Raw genomic sequence first — 13,881 nt, 5'->3', positions numbered from 1 at the left:
CGTCCAGTCATACAGTGTGTACATATGCAGAACACTAACTAACACACAGCATGCACATACATACAAGCTACCACGTCCAAATTCAGCTCTCTCACAATGTCTACCATCTTGCTGAAGTGGAAGCTAAATGCTAATTGCTCAATAAGACTGTTTACTTCCACTGAATGATTCACAGATAGAAAGACAGTAAGAGGCATTATTGTGTTGTAGTTTTTGCATGTGTGTGTGCGACCGTCGCGTGTGTGACGCATGTTCCAGTTCATATTGATCTCTGTAAGTGTGACCCACAGGGAATCAAGTGATTATTAAAGTAGAGCCCGACTGATATATGGGCCTATTGCCATGTATGTTGTCCGGTCTGAAAACATTTCTTACCTAATATGATGCAGAAAAAGATGCTGGGTGTAATTCAAAATTCTGACATTCCCAGTGACGTTTACTGTTTCAGAGTACTGACAAAGTTTTAGATAAACAGTGAAATATCTTACTTTTAGCAACAAGCGTGCACACAAACACAACACATAAAACATAAGCAGTGTACAGTAGGCAGTTGATCCACAAAGGCGACGACACCTCATAACAGCTCGACTTCTATTATTTCACTCAATATGGTGCACTTCAATTGTAATTATCTTTTCTCCATTAACCCTATTGGAAATGGCTTTATTAAAACGTAATGAGATAGACCATAAGTTATAGGCAAAAGTGTGTATGTCTCTTTGTGTATAGATGTGTATGTGTGTGTGTGTGTGTGTGTGTTTAATTCCACTTTGCAAGAGGAGCCCTTGATTGGAGGAGGTCTTTACGAGCCGGAGGAGGGGAGTGTAATTTCCTCCCGGCCTCCGCCAGTTCCGCTGAAATAACAGAGCAGAGGAAGCCCAGCTCTCCCGGGAGGAGCCACACACACACACACACACACACACACACACACACACGCACGCACGCACACACACACACACACAGCAAGCAGGCCAACCATCGCAGGCGTACAAATAATTACAAACATGCATGAAGACGCAGATACAAACAAACATGCTGACCTTAACACAAACATACAGAGCAAACTTGAACATGCATACACAATCCTGAGTATTACAATGCCTGCATGCACGCAAAAGAATGACACACAGAAACATCTAACAACTTCAGGGGGCAACTTTAAGAGCAATTAGAGCTGCCAAAAGAGAGGAATCCTGTAAGCTCCTGATTATAACATACGAACAGGCCAAACAGAAAGCCAGCACACCTCGACAGGTGCCCATCAGGAGCGCATCAACATCAACTTTGTTTCAGAGTGTAGATAAATAATGTCATCAGCACATTTAAACTCAAAACAATAATGACAGTTCAGTTCGTGTCGCGTCGTTATAAACAGCTTGTGCCCGAGCTGACACAGCAAATTAACTTCTCAGAGTTCTGAGCAGGCAGGTGAAAAGTCTTCCCACCAGCTGCTGCACTTTTTTTTTTTTTTTATGATCATCTGCCTCATGCCCATAGCAAAACAAGATCACTCAAAGTTCAGCCGTCAAATTTTCAAAATAAATGACTGCATGAGGTAATTTGTGTCAGTATGCAGGCATATAGTGTGAGCGTGCATGTGTGTGTGTGTGTGTGTGTGTGTGTGTCTCAGAGAGAGAGGGAGAGAAGAAGAGAGAAAGCGCTCATCAGTGAGTGTTGGCTGCCATGCCCTGAGGGGAGTCAGTGGGGAGAGAGGGAGACGCCAGTACAGGCCATACAAGTCCTGTTGCTTCTCCTCCTCCGCCTAACCCTCACCGCCTCGCATGGAACTGCCAACATGCTTAGTGTGTGTGCATGTGTGTGCGCACAAAAAGTGTCACGGTGGTATTCACTTGGTGAGTTAGACTCCAGGCGTCACCACCAGAAAGGAAAGGGAGAGACAGAGAGGGAGGGTAGGCTACAACAACAACAACCTTAAGGCTCCCATATCCCTGCTTACGTCAGTAACCTCAGTTTTACTCCGTCACAGCTTTAATGGTAGTGGAGCAGCACAAGCCCTAGCAGGCCAAAAGTCAATCACTCTGATATCTGTAATAAGCCTAAACATAAGCAAACACCCTCAGATTCTCAAATCCTCCTGTAAAAAAAATAAAAAATAATAATAATTCATAAGACAGATAGAAGCATGTCTCCTGTTTTTTGTGCCCCCTGCCTCCCTCATGTAATTTGCTTTGGCTGAACCCTATGTGTTAGGGTACAGGTCTTCATTCTTGGCTGTGAAAAATGTCACCAGTTTACCTGTATCACTCAAACACCTCCGGCTTATCTAAACCGCCTTTGCCTTGCGTGCCTCGCACACAATAATCAGCAGTAGCCACGCTCAGTAGCTCGCTAAGCCTCTTACACCCTTCCCTCAAGATTAGTGCTTGGGAGCGACGACAGATGCGCTTCGTGGTGATAAAAACACACACACACACACAACCCGCAGCACCTGTGTGAACAGATTTGGCGACGGTGAGCCGGCAGTGTGCTTGCACAAAGCTGACACACACACACACACACACACACACACAGAGTAGCGATGCTGTAATCATGACACACCTGCAAGGCCTCAAGGTTTGGCATCATGCCCACTGGCCGAGCCCTGAGGGAAGCACAAGGCAAACAAAAGTTCAACAGCCAGGTGAGGAGACTGATTCAATGGGACAGAAGAGCCCGACCAACGACACCTAACGTCAAACAGCCATGCTGGACAGCTCAATGGCTCTGGATAAAAAGGCTGCAGTGAGAGGCTGAAAGTGGATTTGATATTCACGCTGAGAAAAATTAGCATCAAAGTTGACATGTGTGCCTGTAGGGCCCTTCACCATCAAGGTTACAAAGAAAGACAGTGCTCCGATACACACTCACCCACAGTTTCGTGTGTGCAGAGCTGGCTGACAGAACACAAATATCGCAATCAAACATCAGCACGCCAAGTCCTGCTTTCACACAGACTAAGCTAAAACAAATCAAAAACTAAATAAATCAAAGCAAAACAAAGGCTCAAAATGTGTTTTGGGACCATATAAAAGCTATAAGACTGACTTGATACAACAGCCAAGCAGTCATTATTAAATAACATAACCTAAGTTTAGAAAAGATGATATCACACCGACCAACATCAGAATACATCCAATCTTTTAACATAAATACTTGTGTTGTATCAGTATATCTTCACGCTCTCTTTGTGTGTATTGTGCTGCTTGACAAGCTACATATTCTATACACTGCATATCCACAGCAAAGAAGTTGTCCTTAAATCAAACAGAAACTGAATTTTCAATGTAGCTTCTCTCAGTGAACACGCTGACCCCCACACAGAAAGACAGTAGCAGCACAGCAGTAACGCCGCCATGACAGAAGATGAAATATTCTTACCACTGGAGACGAAATTCGACAGCCAGGACAATCACAGATTGGTGGGTGCACCTGTAAGATTCCTTTGGACATAAGAGTCTTGAGACTTTTCCCTGAAAATACATAAACACAAGAGAGATACTTTTAGAAAACATACCAACCATATTCTTCAGCCAGTAACTCATCTCCTCCATGACACAGCATGTGATAAGGCTTTGTCAACTTGCTTGACAGTGGGCCCTTTTCTTCGTCCCATCATCTACAGGACTAAGAGTTTTCAAGACAAATCTTGTCCAAAAAAATCATCCAGTAAACACAGTTTAGTTTATTGGTGCTGAGCCTGAAGTCAAACTTGATTCATATCTCTGCTTTTCTGCCATTACGTTTAATTCTGCCAAAGGTCCAGTGTGTTGAGCCAGAGAGACAGCTGCCTACTGTCATCTGTCCATAAGAATCAGCATATTAAACTATTAGGCTACCATTTTTGACCTGGGGGCGACACCCCCACCCCCACACATCTTAGCGCGTGTCAGTTCTGCCTGAGTAACCTTGTGTGTGTGTGTGTGTGTGCGCGCGTATAATTATTGCATAAAAATATGATGCTATAAATGTCAACATAAAAAATACCCGAACAGTATCACGGTCTTCATGCTGTCAAGGTTGTTAAAAATCTAACACTTACAAAATGCGTCAATGCAGCTATAAAAGCAGCTAAACGCTCAAAACGTCAGTTGAAATCTTGACTTGGACGCAAAACGATCACATTTAACCCCGACTGAGACGCAGAGTGGACAAACAGAACGAGGAGGAATTTTCACAAATCTCTCTCAAACCTATCACGCGATGCGTAAAAGTGTCAACACCCATGCACAAGTGCAGCTGTACTTAACGGAACGATTCAACCCCGCGAGGAGAAGGGGGGAAAAAAACACATTTTAACTATCACACACTGAGTTATCTATGTCTAACTTTTCACCTCAGTCCCGGTGCAGCCTACTCCAGACGCCCCGGTTTGATGTATGATCGCAGCCCAAACTCTGTGTCAAAGCCACGGAGGGTATGTGGCGGATATGCGCCTTTTCTCGTCCGTCTCCTTACGCACTGACTGCTGTAACCCTTTCAGTCCAAAACTCAGCACCGAACCACGAGACTAAGTTTATACCCACAATAAGCAGCGTCTAAAAAGTGTTTAATCGCTGATGAAGTGTGTCTTTCTACAAAGAAAGCGTGCGGACAGTGAAGGTTGTTCTTACCTTTGTGTCTAATACTCCGTTTCCAGTCTTTGGCAGTCTCTCGTCCACTGACAAACTGAAACTCGTTGGGGGTAAGCCACTCGCCCCTGTATTTAATTGAGGGACCCTTGCTACCTTGACACAATTTATTGATGTAGAGCAAAGCCTTGTTTTCCCCGCACTCCACCTCGATGCACGGCTCCCCGTTGTCGAAGAAGGGCTGAAAGTCGGGGATGGAGGAAAACCTCTCCAGCATTAAGTCGTCCGTGTGATGGTGGAGGTGCTGGTGATGCAGCGCCGAGTCGTGGAGCCCCAAGTACGCGCGGTGATGGGCGAAAATGTGGTCGTAGGGCGGCGGATGCGGGGTCACCACGGGGATCGCTGTGGCATTTAAAGGGGCAAGGTATTCGGACTGGTTGAACGCAGTCAGTGCCATGTCGTCTCCATCCAGCCTCTCCTTTTTAATGGCAGGCATGTTAGTGGGAGCCGAGCGCCGGTAACAAGTGAAAAGCTGCTCGCCCGATCCAACTTGAGCGTCCTCTCCGTCTGTGAGTTGGGCTGACCCAGACTCGTAGACGCGCCGCTTGGTTTTACGCAGAGCCCCCGTGTCGCCGTGAGACAGCGGTCTGGTGAAGTTGCCGGATAGATTCCCATTCAGTAGTTTCCAGCTCACAGCGGCAGCACCGCTCTCCGCCAGCCTCACAGCTCCTACCTCCCACATTTAATCACGCTCGCTCTGTTAATACCTGACATGCTGGGTAGCCCTGAGACCCGGACATAATGTTACCTACGGTGATCATTAGTCGTGGCTACACGCGGTGTCTCTTATTTCTTTGCCTTTGGGGAAGTTAGAAGTAGGAGATTTCTTTTTTTAACATTCACTGAGTAGAGTCAACACATTGAATCGGCTGTGCAATCATTAGAAAAAATGCACATCGATTCAGCAACGGGGAGCTTAAATCTGGCCAAGATACAATTTCACAGCCAATGAAGGCAATAAAAAAGGAACTGATAGGAGTGCATTTCTTCTGTTCCTTAAACCAATGAGGCACGTGACACTAATTAGAAACATAAGCCAAACACATCAGGTTGATATTCCCTGATTAGAATTTGCGCAACGTTAATACCGATGAAAGTTTGGAGAGTTTTTAACCCCTGTGTATGTCGCTGGAGTCACGCTGAAGTTCACAGACCCAGACCAAACAAGATTTGCACTCTCCGCCGCTTCTCAACTTGGCCCATTTAAACAGCGGAGGCTCGGCGAGAGCCACAGAGAGGAGGGGGGACTGCGAGGGACGGCGCTTCACTGCGTAAAATGGAGGAACCCTCATTAGTGAGCAAGAGGAAGTGAACATGAGCATGAGACTGAATCTAAAACTCGTTTTAAGAGCCGTGTCTTCATATTCACGATTTATAAAAATTACACTTCAAGTTAGACGTATTTTACAACAACGCTTGTCTGCTTTTACCTTTAAATCATTTCTTCATATGTGCACTCTTCCCCCAAACTAATTTAAGAACTAAAGCTTAAATCAGGCTTCCACTGTTTAAATATGCTGTAGATTCCACATGTGGACAATTCCACCAACAGTAGCAACACTCTCTTTTATGATATCTTAAAGCCAAACCGGATCAGCAGCAGTCTTAAATCAGACACAAGATGGTGGGGATCACAAACATCACAGGCCACCAGATCTACCCATGACATCAGCTGCAGGTCCACACACACACACGCACACAAAGGCTTTTTTTATGTTCTCATCGTGTGTCTAAATTCAGCCATCTATTTGTTACACTCCACCTACGGTGACACCCTCTCACCCTGTCGCCCTCACCTGCTGCTGCTGCATCAGTGAGCCGCTGCTGAAACTGTTTGACAGTGTGCACATAGCTGACGGTGTAAAGCCCCTACTCGAAATGTTTTTCATAAAGCTATACTTAAACATCATACAACTTTAGAAAGACGTAACATTTGCGTTTTTAAAGACTTTCCTTAGAAGTACGGATGAGCGCTGTGAAACCTGTTGATAAACAAGTGCAATAGGTGTTCATGTTATCATGTTTCTAACAACAAAACCACAACATGAGAGGGTGTGATGTTCAATGTTCAGGTATTACAGTAAGGGAGAGGGTTTGAAACTTTTGACTCTTGTGACATGGGGCCGATGATTTAGCTTAAGCTTAATGGAAGTGCTCTGGTTGTTTAACTTGTTAAACTCTTAAACGAACCAAAACCTGCCCACCTATCGTGTTCATCTTGTATTTTATATTTAATTTTGGGTTGTGAGCAGGTAGACCATTTCAAAAAAGCAGATACTGTTGCTGTGAGCCTGTTGCTTTAACTGAAGTTAAAGCTTCCTCAGCCTGAAAGCACATGTTCTGGAAGCACTTTCTCTCCACACTGTCTGCAGCACATGTTCCCCTGAGCTCCTGGAGCTCATGAGCAGGACCACATCTGACCTCCATCAGTGGAGAACCACCCAGGTGGATCCACCACCAACACATGGGATAGCCATTCCAGCAGCAGAGGTGGGGTCCAAAGCGCTGTGTGTCAGGGGCCTATAAATCAGGCCAAACTGCCTCTGACACACACACAGGAAGGAGGCACGCCACACCGCAGGCGGAAGCGGTACAAGGGAAGGCCAGAGACCACAGCCTGCCCAGAGCTGGTACAATGCCTACGGCCAGGACCAGGCAAACACATGGCAGATATTTACAAAAACACATGCCAGCTACCTCACCGAACACAATGACCTGACCAGTGATTGACATTTTTCCTTTTGTAGATGTGAAGTCTGAAGGGAATGTGGTGGAAGTAGTGTGTTTGTGGATCAGGAAGAGACCTAAACAGATTAACGACAGAAAAAAAAAAAAGGTGACCTGAAACCACTCATTCGAAAGCTACCAGTTAAAGTGAACACGGTCTGAAAAATGAAATCGACAGGAAACATTTTTCAGCTTGACAAAGTCACTTCCCACATTTTGGTGAGTACACCGAGAAGTAGCACTGACATAAATCATGAGCCGCTGACATTTATGCTGTATGTTTACAAAGACGTTTCTAGGAAGTGGAACACTACGTTTCATATGAGAAGCCTTTTGATTCGGTCTTTATCAAGCCAGGCCTCACCACATCGAAATGTCTCGATGGAAACCTCGCTGATCCGTGCGTTGGTGCTGGAGGTTGCACCATGGGGAGAGCCCTGATGAAACCAGTCATAAAGGGGACACCCATGCCCACTCCAACGCCCACTCCCCGTCTCTGATCATGACTCATTCTTGGCGGCTCGTCATGGAGGGGTTCCCCAAACTTGTACACTGATGAAACTTCAACTTTCATATCATCAAAAATCGGTTTGGTGTCAAAATGAGTCGATTTTTCCATCAGCCTTGGTGCCTCTTTTATAAAAATGTTCGATGCGATGGGGAAACCTTGTTTAACCTTTTCTTTTTGTTTCTGTTACTACGACGTGGAAGCGTCTAAAAAAAAAGAAAAAAAAGAACCACAGAAAAACCCACGCCTGTTCTTACAACCCATGAATTTACAGTGAATTAGGAAATCCCAATATCAGTGCATAACTGAAGTACAGAAATCCACAAAGGCAATAACCACCAACTTGTGCTTCGGCTACACTGCTTATGTGTTCTCACATTTTTCAACTGAAAGACTTTTTAATTCTAGTCCAAGACATTTAAGAGCATTTTAGAGGAGAAAATATTAAATATTAATATAATAATGACGAGTTTTGGTAGGTGTGGTTGTAGATTTCACAGAGCTGATTGAACTGATTAACTTGGAAAAGGTGAACATGTTACTCAAAATGCAAGAACATGAGATCTTTTTGCTCTCTCTTCCTCTTAGGCCTCCCTCAGACCAAATCAGGCGTTGCAGCACATAACGTAGGCTTGTGCAGCAGCGTGGGTGGACACATCATTTGATCCGTGAACTCTTCCGGAGAGGCTTTCCCCATCTGCAACAAGTTCACATTTCTCCTGGCAGCGCAGTGCAGTTTGACGCACCAAGCAACATAAAAGAAACTCTCGGCTATTTGGTGGACCTCTGATGTGCACGTGTTGTTTTTGGTCTACGTGACAGTAGTTGTTCAAACATAGAGAAACTTCCATATAAGCATTACAGGAGAAAGTCATTTTTATTATATTATTTTTTCAAATTCAGTGTAAACGACTCAAACAACAATACTGATTGCTGGCTCAAGTGACTGGACATCGAAGAGTGACGCCAGGTTGTGTTTCTCAACAATCTGATTCTGTCTCAACTCTTTGCTGTCGCATTTTGTTCCCTGCCAACCCCTGCGGACTGCAGGCTAAAGGATGGGCCTGTTCGCTGCAACGCCTGAATGTCTCGAGTGTGATTACTTTGGCGAGTCAACAATAAAACCTCGGGGTCTGACATCAAACCCATAAGCATTTTCAACGGACAAAACATTTTCTGTATTTGTCGCATTGGCAGAGTTCATGACAGGAAAATCCAGTCCCTTCCAGTGTGTTACTAATAATATGATATACTAACATGATGTCATACAGATATGTCACCGTGTCACCCACCAACGTCACGATATGCTGGGGAGTTTCTTTGATATCTCCATACATTTAAACTCCACTGTTCTTTCTTTCTCATTGATTTATCGTTGTTGATTTCTGATTGAACTGACGTTCTCGTTGCTGTAAGTCTCCTGAAAACTACTACTTTCTAGTCTACTTGTTTTTTATCCCAGATGTCTTTAAAACTCAGTGAAGCTGAAAAGTAGTCGGAGCGCAGTAAATAAAACAATAAATGATTGATTCCTGCTTTTTTTGATAAACAATCTTACTGTTTCAAGCACACAGACGCTGTATCATGCAGATAAGCTTACATGTCTTGCACTATAACTGGTGCAAGGTGGTGTCAAACTATGGCAATGAAAGATCACAAATTAATGCAAGCATTAATCATTTAGCCCATAAAATGTCATCACAAAGTCAAAAATGCCCATGAAAATTTAGATTCCAAGGTTACTACAAATTTCCTACTTAATGTGTCCAAAGCTCAAAGATGTTTGATTTACAGTGATATAAACCTGAGAAAGGCAGCAAATCCTTCCACTGGAAAAGCAGGAAGCTGTCGACGTTTGATGTTTTTCACTGATAAATGACCCGTGCGATTAATCAAGTATCAAAACGGTTGTCAGTGAATGTACTGCTCTAACAGTCAATCTTATTACAGCACATGTGCTATGTGACATTATGTATAATTGCACTTTGTGTTCAGCTACACTATCTGTCACTAGTTTTTGAAACTGAAAGGAAACTGAGCTCATAAACCAAAATTCCCTCAGCACACCAACAGTTGCACTCCTGGACTCACTGAGATCCCTCCTCAGTATGCAGACTCTAACGGATGTTTCACTGAAAACGTCGTGGACGGTTACTAATAGGCCTGACATTGTGTCCATCCTCAAAATGCGTTTCACGTCTATTCTTTTCCTCCCGGCTCATCGTCCGACGGGAACCCCCCTAACGCGGCCCCCGCCTCTGCGCCGTTGTTGGCAGCGGCCCCGGAGCCGCAGCGCTGCCGGCGGGGGAGAGAGGTAATAAATAACCCGGGGAGAGGAGCGGAGACCGCCGGGCGGTGCACAGTCTGACCTGACAAATACTCACTGGAAAACCATCAGAGAGCGAGAGCCCACCCCTAGCGCTTGGAGCCAGCCTTTTAGACATGAGCTGCAAAATATATAGGCCTGCCCCTGCTGGGAAAAAAAAGAAAGGAAGACAGACAGAAGCGTCTCCCCCCATCCACATCCAGACACCACCGGAGACAAGGCGAGAGTAATTAACTATTTAAAGCAGAGTATGAATTTCCTTAGAAAGCCATTGCAGCATTGTCTTCTCTCCAGTTTGCCCAAAGAAATATACCAGATGATCAACTTTCTGGAGGAAGTTTAAGAAAAGGAAACTTTAGTTTTGCTTGGTGTTTTAACCAGAGACTGCAATGAACCCAATTACTGTAACTTAACCAGCAACTTCTGTAGGTTTGTGTAAAATATGGCTTGAAAAACACCCAAATGTGTTTTCTGTAGTTCGTCACCTGCTCTGGGATTTAGATTCTCAATTTAAAACCAAAGCTAAAGGGCCCAGTGCACCCAAATTATAAATTAACATGTTTTCTATCCTGTTTCTAGTGGTATAGAGGAATCGCTTTGCTGATTCAAAACCACTTTGCTTTGTTCAATTAAAAGAGTCATAGTCTACATAGTTACCTTTTTTAGTAAGTTAATTGGCCATATCACCATTCAAACTCACTTCAGTATGTGTGTAAGCTACAGATTTGGTCAGTAACTATGATGAATCAGTATGGCCACTTCATTTAAGATTTCTTTAGAGACGTTTGTCCATGTAGTGAGCTCTGGTGGTGTTTAGCTATGCAAACAGTTTTGGTCAACTTGACCAGGTTTCAAGGTACCTGAGATTTTCTATCACCACCTCAACACAAGAGGCAAGGAATTTAGCTTATAATGCTACAAAACTTTCAAAACCAGCGTCCCCGTCACTCTTGATAATCCACGGGACGCACTGTCAACAAGTTTCACAATTTCTAAGTGGCTTCACTGAAAACTGATCCAGAGTCATTCAGCCTAACAGGACACTGTCTCCAGAATGAAACATTGATGAACTGGATTCTTTTCAAAAATGTAACTTTACACACAATAACCAAATTCCATTCGCTTCCACTGTACCGGTGTGGTAGCAAGAAAGCTCGGGTTGGGAAACTGAAAACATGAGCAAGCTAAACCAAAACTATGTGCATGGCAAAATTCGCCAAAAGATAAGTGAAAAAAATTAATTTGTTGAAGTATGGGTGAATTGACTAACTGCAGCTCTGCAACCAGACAAGAACAATGATACTCAACAATTCTGCCAAAACCCTGGATTACTTTCTATCTGCACATGGAAACTGCAGGGTGATTGATGATAACAAAGGATTGTGGTTATGGCAAATAAACTACGGCGAAGGTATGTCAGGATTAGGTGCCCGAAAACTTTTTGTTCAAGTTAGCAAAAGACTGCAGTCAGACAAAAAAGCAACATAAATTGCAGGTTTGAGATGGTACGCGAGCTCACGACCTCTGAATGAACCAGACATGCTACACCAGCATCCACCACCCAGACCTGCACAACTTTTCTTTAGCTTCACTATGTAAAGGGTACAAGACTTCCTGTGATGACAAAACAGACGCAACTCTGAGAGGTGCGGCGACGTTTACGCAGCAGTCTGAGTCAGTAACGAAGCAAGTATCTGAGCCAAGAGAAAAGCCTACAGATTCCAGGGAACGTCAACATTTTATCATTCTCTGCTCTTTATGCCACTTCTTGTTTCTAGGCTGAAAACGGGACAACGGCAACGTTGATTCACGTGAGTTGTAGACATTAATGTTTGTTAAGCATATCTCCTCCTATAAAGCTGCGCACCCTTCTGATGACTCATTCTCATTTGATCTAGACATGGGACTTCTCTCGGGTCCTGGGGGGAGTTTAGCTCTGCTAAGTTGGAATTTTTGGAATTTAATATCAGAAAATATTTCAAGAGATACACTCTTAGTAGACATGAAGAAACATCATACATTAAAAGGGGGGAAAAGTGGATCAGATTCTGACCAAACTCTTTGGAAAGCACTAAATTTGGCATCTCAATGCTATCCATCTGGTGGTGGTGCTAAACACAACATCATATTTCAAAACTTTTTATTCTCAGTGTGCGTCTCACCAGGCAGTGTTTTTGGCCACAGTGTACAGCCTCACAACACCAGTACCCGCACCCGTCCCCACACCCGTCCCCTTTTCCAGTGAGGATTAAGTTAAATTTCCACTTTGTTTTAGGTTTCAAAACATTTTTAACAGTGTTTGGCCCTGAAAGCACAGAGAGCCCTCGATGCTATTTTTGTGGTATAACCCAGGCCTTAAGCTACAGCTTCGCAAACTGCTCGTCCAAAAATTCCCCTAAAATCAGTTTGAAAACTGAACTAGTGTGGGACCAACACAGAGCTGCAACTCAGAATTTCAGAGTTGGCAAGCAAGCAGAGTAACATTAGACCCTAGTGGGAGGGAGGGAGTGGGGGCTGGAGTGGAGGGGGGGGTGCTGTCGTGCCGGCGCCCTTGGCCTCCCCCGGCGGATCTGGGGGGTCAGGCGGCTGTCTGTGATCCCACACAGCGGCTCTTCCACATGGGATTTATTTTCTTGCTGGATGGGCAGGCAGGCGGCCCAGGAGGATTCTCATTTTAGACCAGCGTCTGTAGCTGTCAACGCCAGCCGACAGAGGCGAGCGGACACCCGACCCCGAGTATCCTCCTTCAACACTCCCCTTTGGACTCCCTCCCCTCCTCTCTCTGTTCCCTGCTCACACACAAACACAAAGCACATGGACAGCGTGCAAGCACGCACACACACACACACACACATCTCCACACACACATCCACAGGGAGAGAATAAAATGATTTTACAGCCTTTTATTTTGTCTAAATGAAACTTACACTCATGATGGGGCTGAAAATTATAGAAACTTAAAAATTCTATGTGATTGTTTATTCAGTTTTCATTTCAGGAGTCCTTATCTCTCATTATAAAGCGTCGTGCTGGACTCCAAGCTTCAACGAGCAATGAGCCAGGTCTATCTAGCAAAAAATGCACAGTGTCTCCCCTTCCTCCCCTACGCCGTTAATAATTTGTGCAGTAAAAGATAGCGCGCCTCTCTGAGTTTGTGGGAGTTATTGGCACAGTATTCCCCACCATATTTGTGCGAGGCAGTGATAGGAACATAAATTATTTCTTATCTCTTCCGCAATCCATTTTTCAAAGGGCTCACTCTGTGTTTGAAGGGTAGCAGCACCAGCAGCCAAAGCCCAGATAGGAGGCTACATTAGCGTTCAAGAGATCCGACTTAATGATTTCAAATAATAAGAATAGAAATGTGTTGATATGGGCATTGGCATATATGACCATAATTTAATACCAAATTAGGTTTCCAACAAAACATCAAAACAAAGGCCAGTGTTACCATCACCACAAACAGCCACTGTAGTGAGCTTTAGTGAAATGAACTGCAGTATAACCGAGGTAAAAGGATGCTTAATGGTGTTTGAATGATTTCATGAAATTTTGCAGTAAACTTAAGTGGACACAATAGCTTAAAAAAAAGGTGAAAATATTATTACATGTTGTTCTTTCTGTTTAAAAAATGAGACAAATAAGCTGTTGTAGGGAGTAAAAATATTCCCTCAGTTAGAAATGTTGAATTA

At 44.1% G+C, this 13,881-nt stretch overlaps 1 protein-coding gene across 4 annotated transcripts in view; it reads right to left on the bottom strand.

Moving 5' to 3' along the window:
* Positions 1 to 6,306, bottom strand: part of samd11 (sterile alpha motif domain containing 11) — a 49,520-nt gene extending 43,214 nt beyond the window's left edge. Inside the window, exons 1-2 of one of the 4 annotated variants that reach the window (XM_046397739.1) lie at positions 4,611 to 6,306; positions 3,379 to 3,470 (exon numbers count right to left, since the gene is read on the bottom strand). In XM_046397739.1, the coding sequence (XP_046253695.1) occupies positions 3,379 to 3,470; positions 4,611 to 5,310 (792 nt within the window). In that variant the 5' untranslated portion in view covers positions 5,311 to 6,306. Of the gene's footprint in view, positions 1 to 3,378; positions 3,471 to 3,740; positions 4,267 to 4,333; positions 4,573 to 4,610 lie in introns of those variants that run through there. The other 3 variants (XM_046397740.1, XM_046397744.1, XM_046397742.1) reach the window with 3 other exon arrangements.
* Positions 6,307 to 13,881: the final 7,575 nt, after the last annotated feature.

The sequence above is a fragment of the Scatophagus argus genome, chromosome 8 (genome assembly GCF_020382885.2).
Source record: "Scatophagus argus isolate fScaArg1 chromosome 8, fScaArg1.pri, whole genome shotgun sequence".
NCBI lineage: Eukaryota > Metazoa > Chordata > Actinopteri > Scatophagidae > Scatophagus > Scatophagus argus.
Note: the sequence above shows the minus strand (reverse complement) of the source record. Positions and strands in the feature narration are given on the sequence as shown.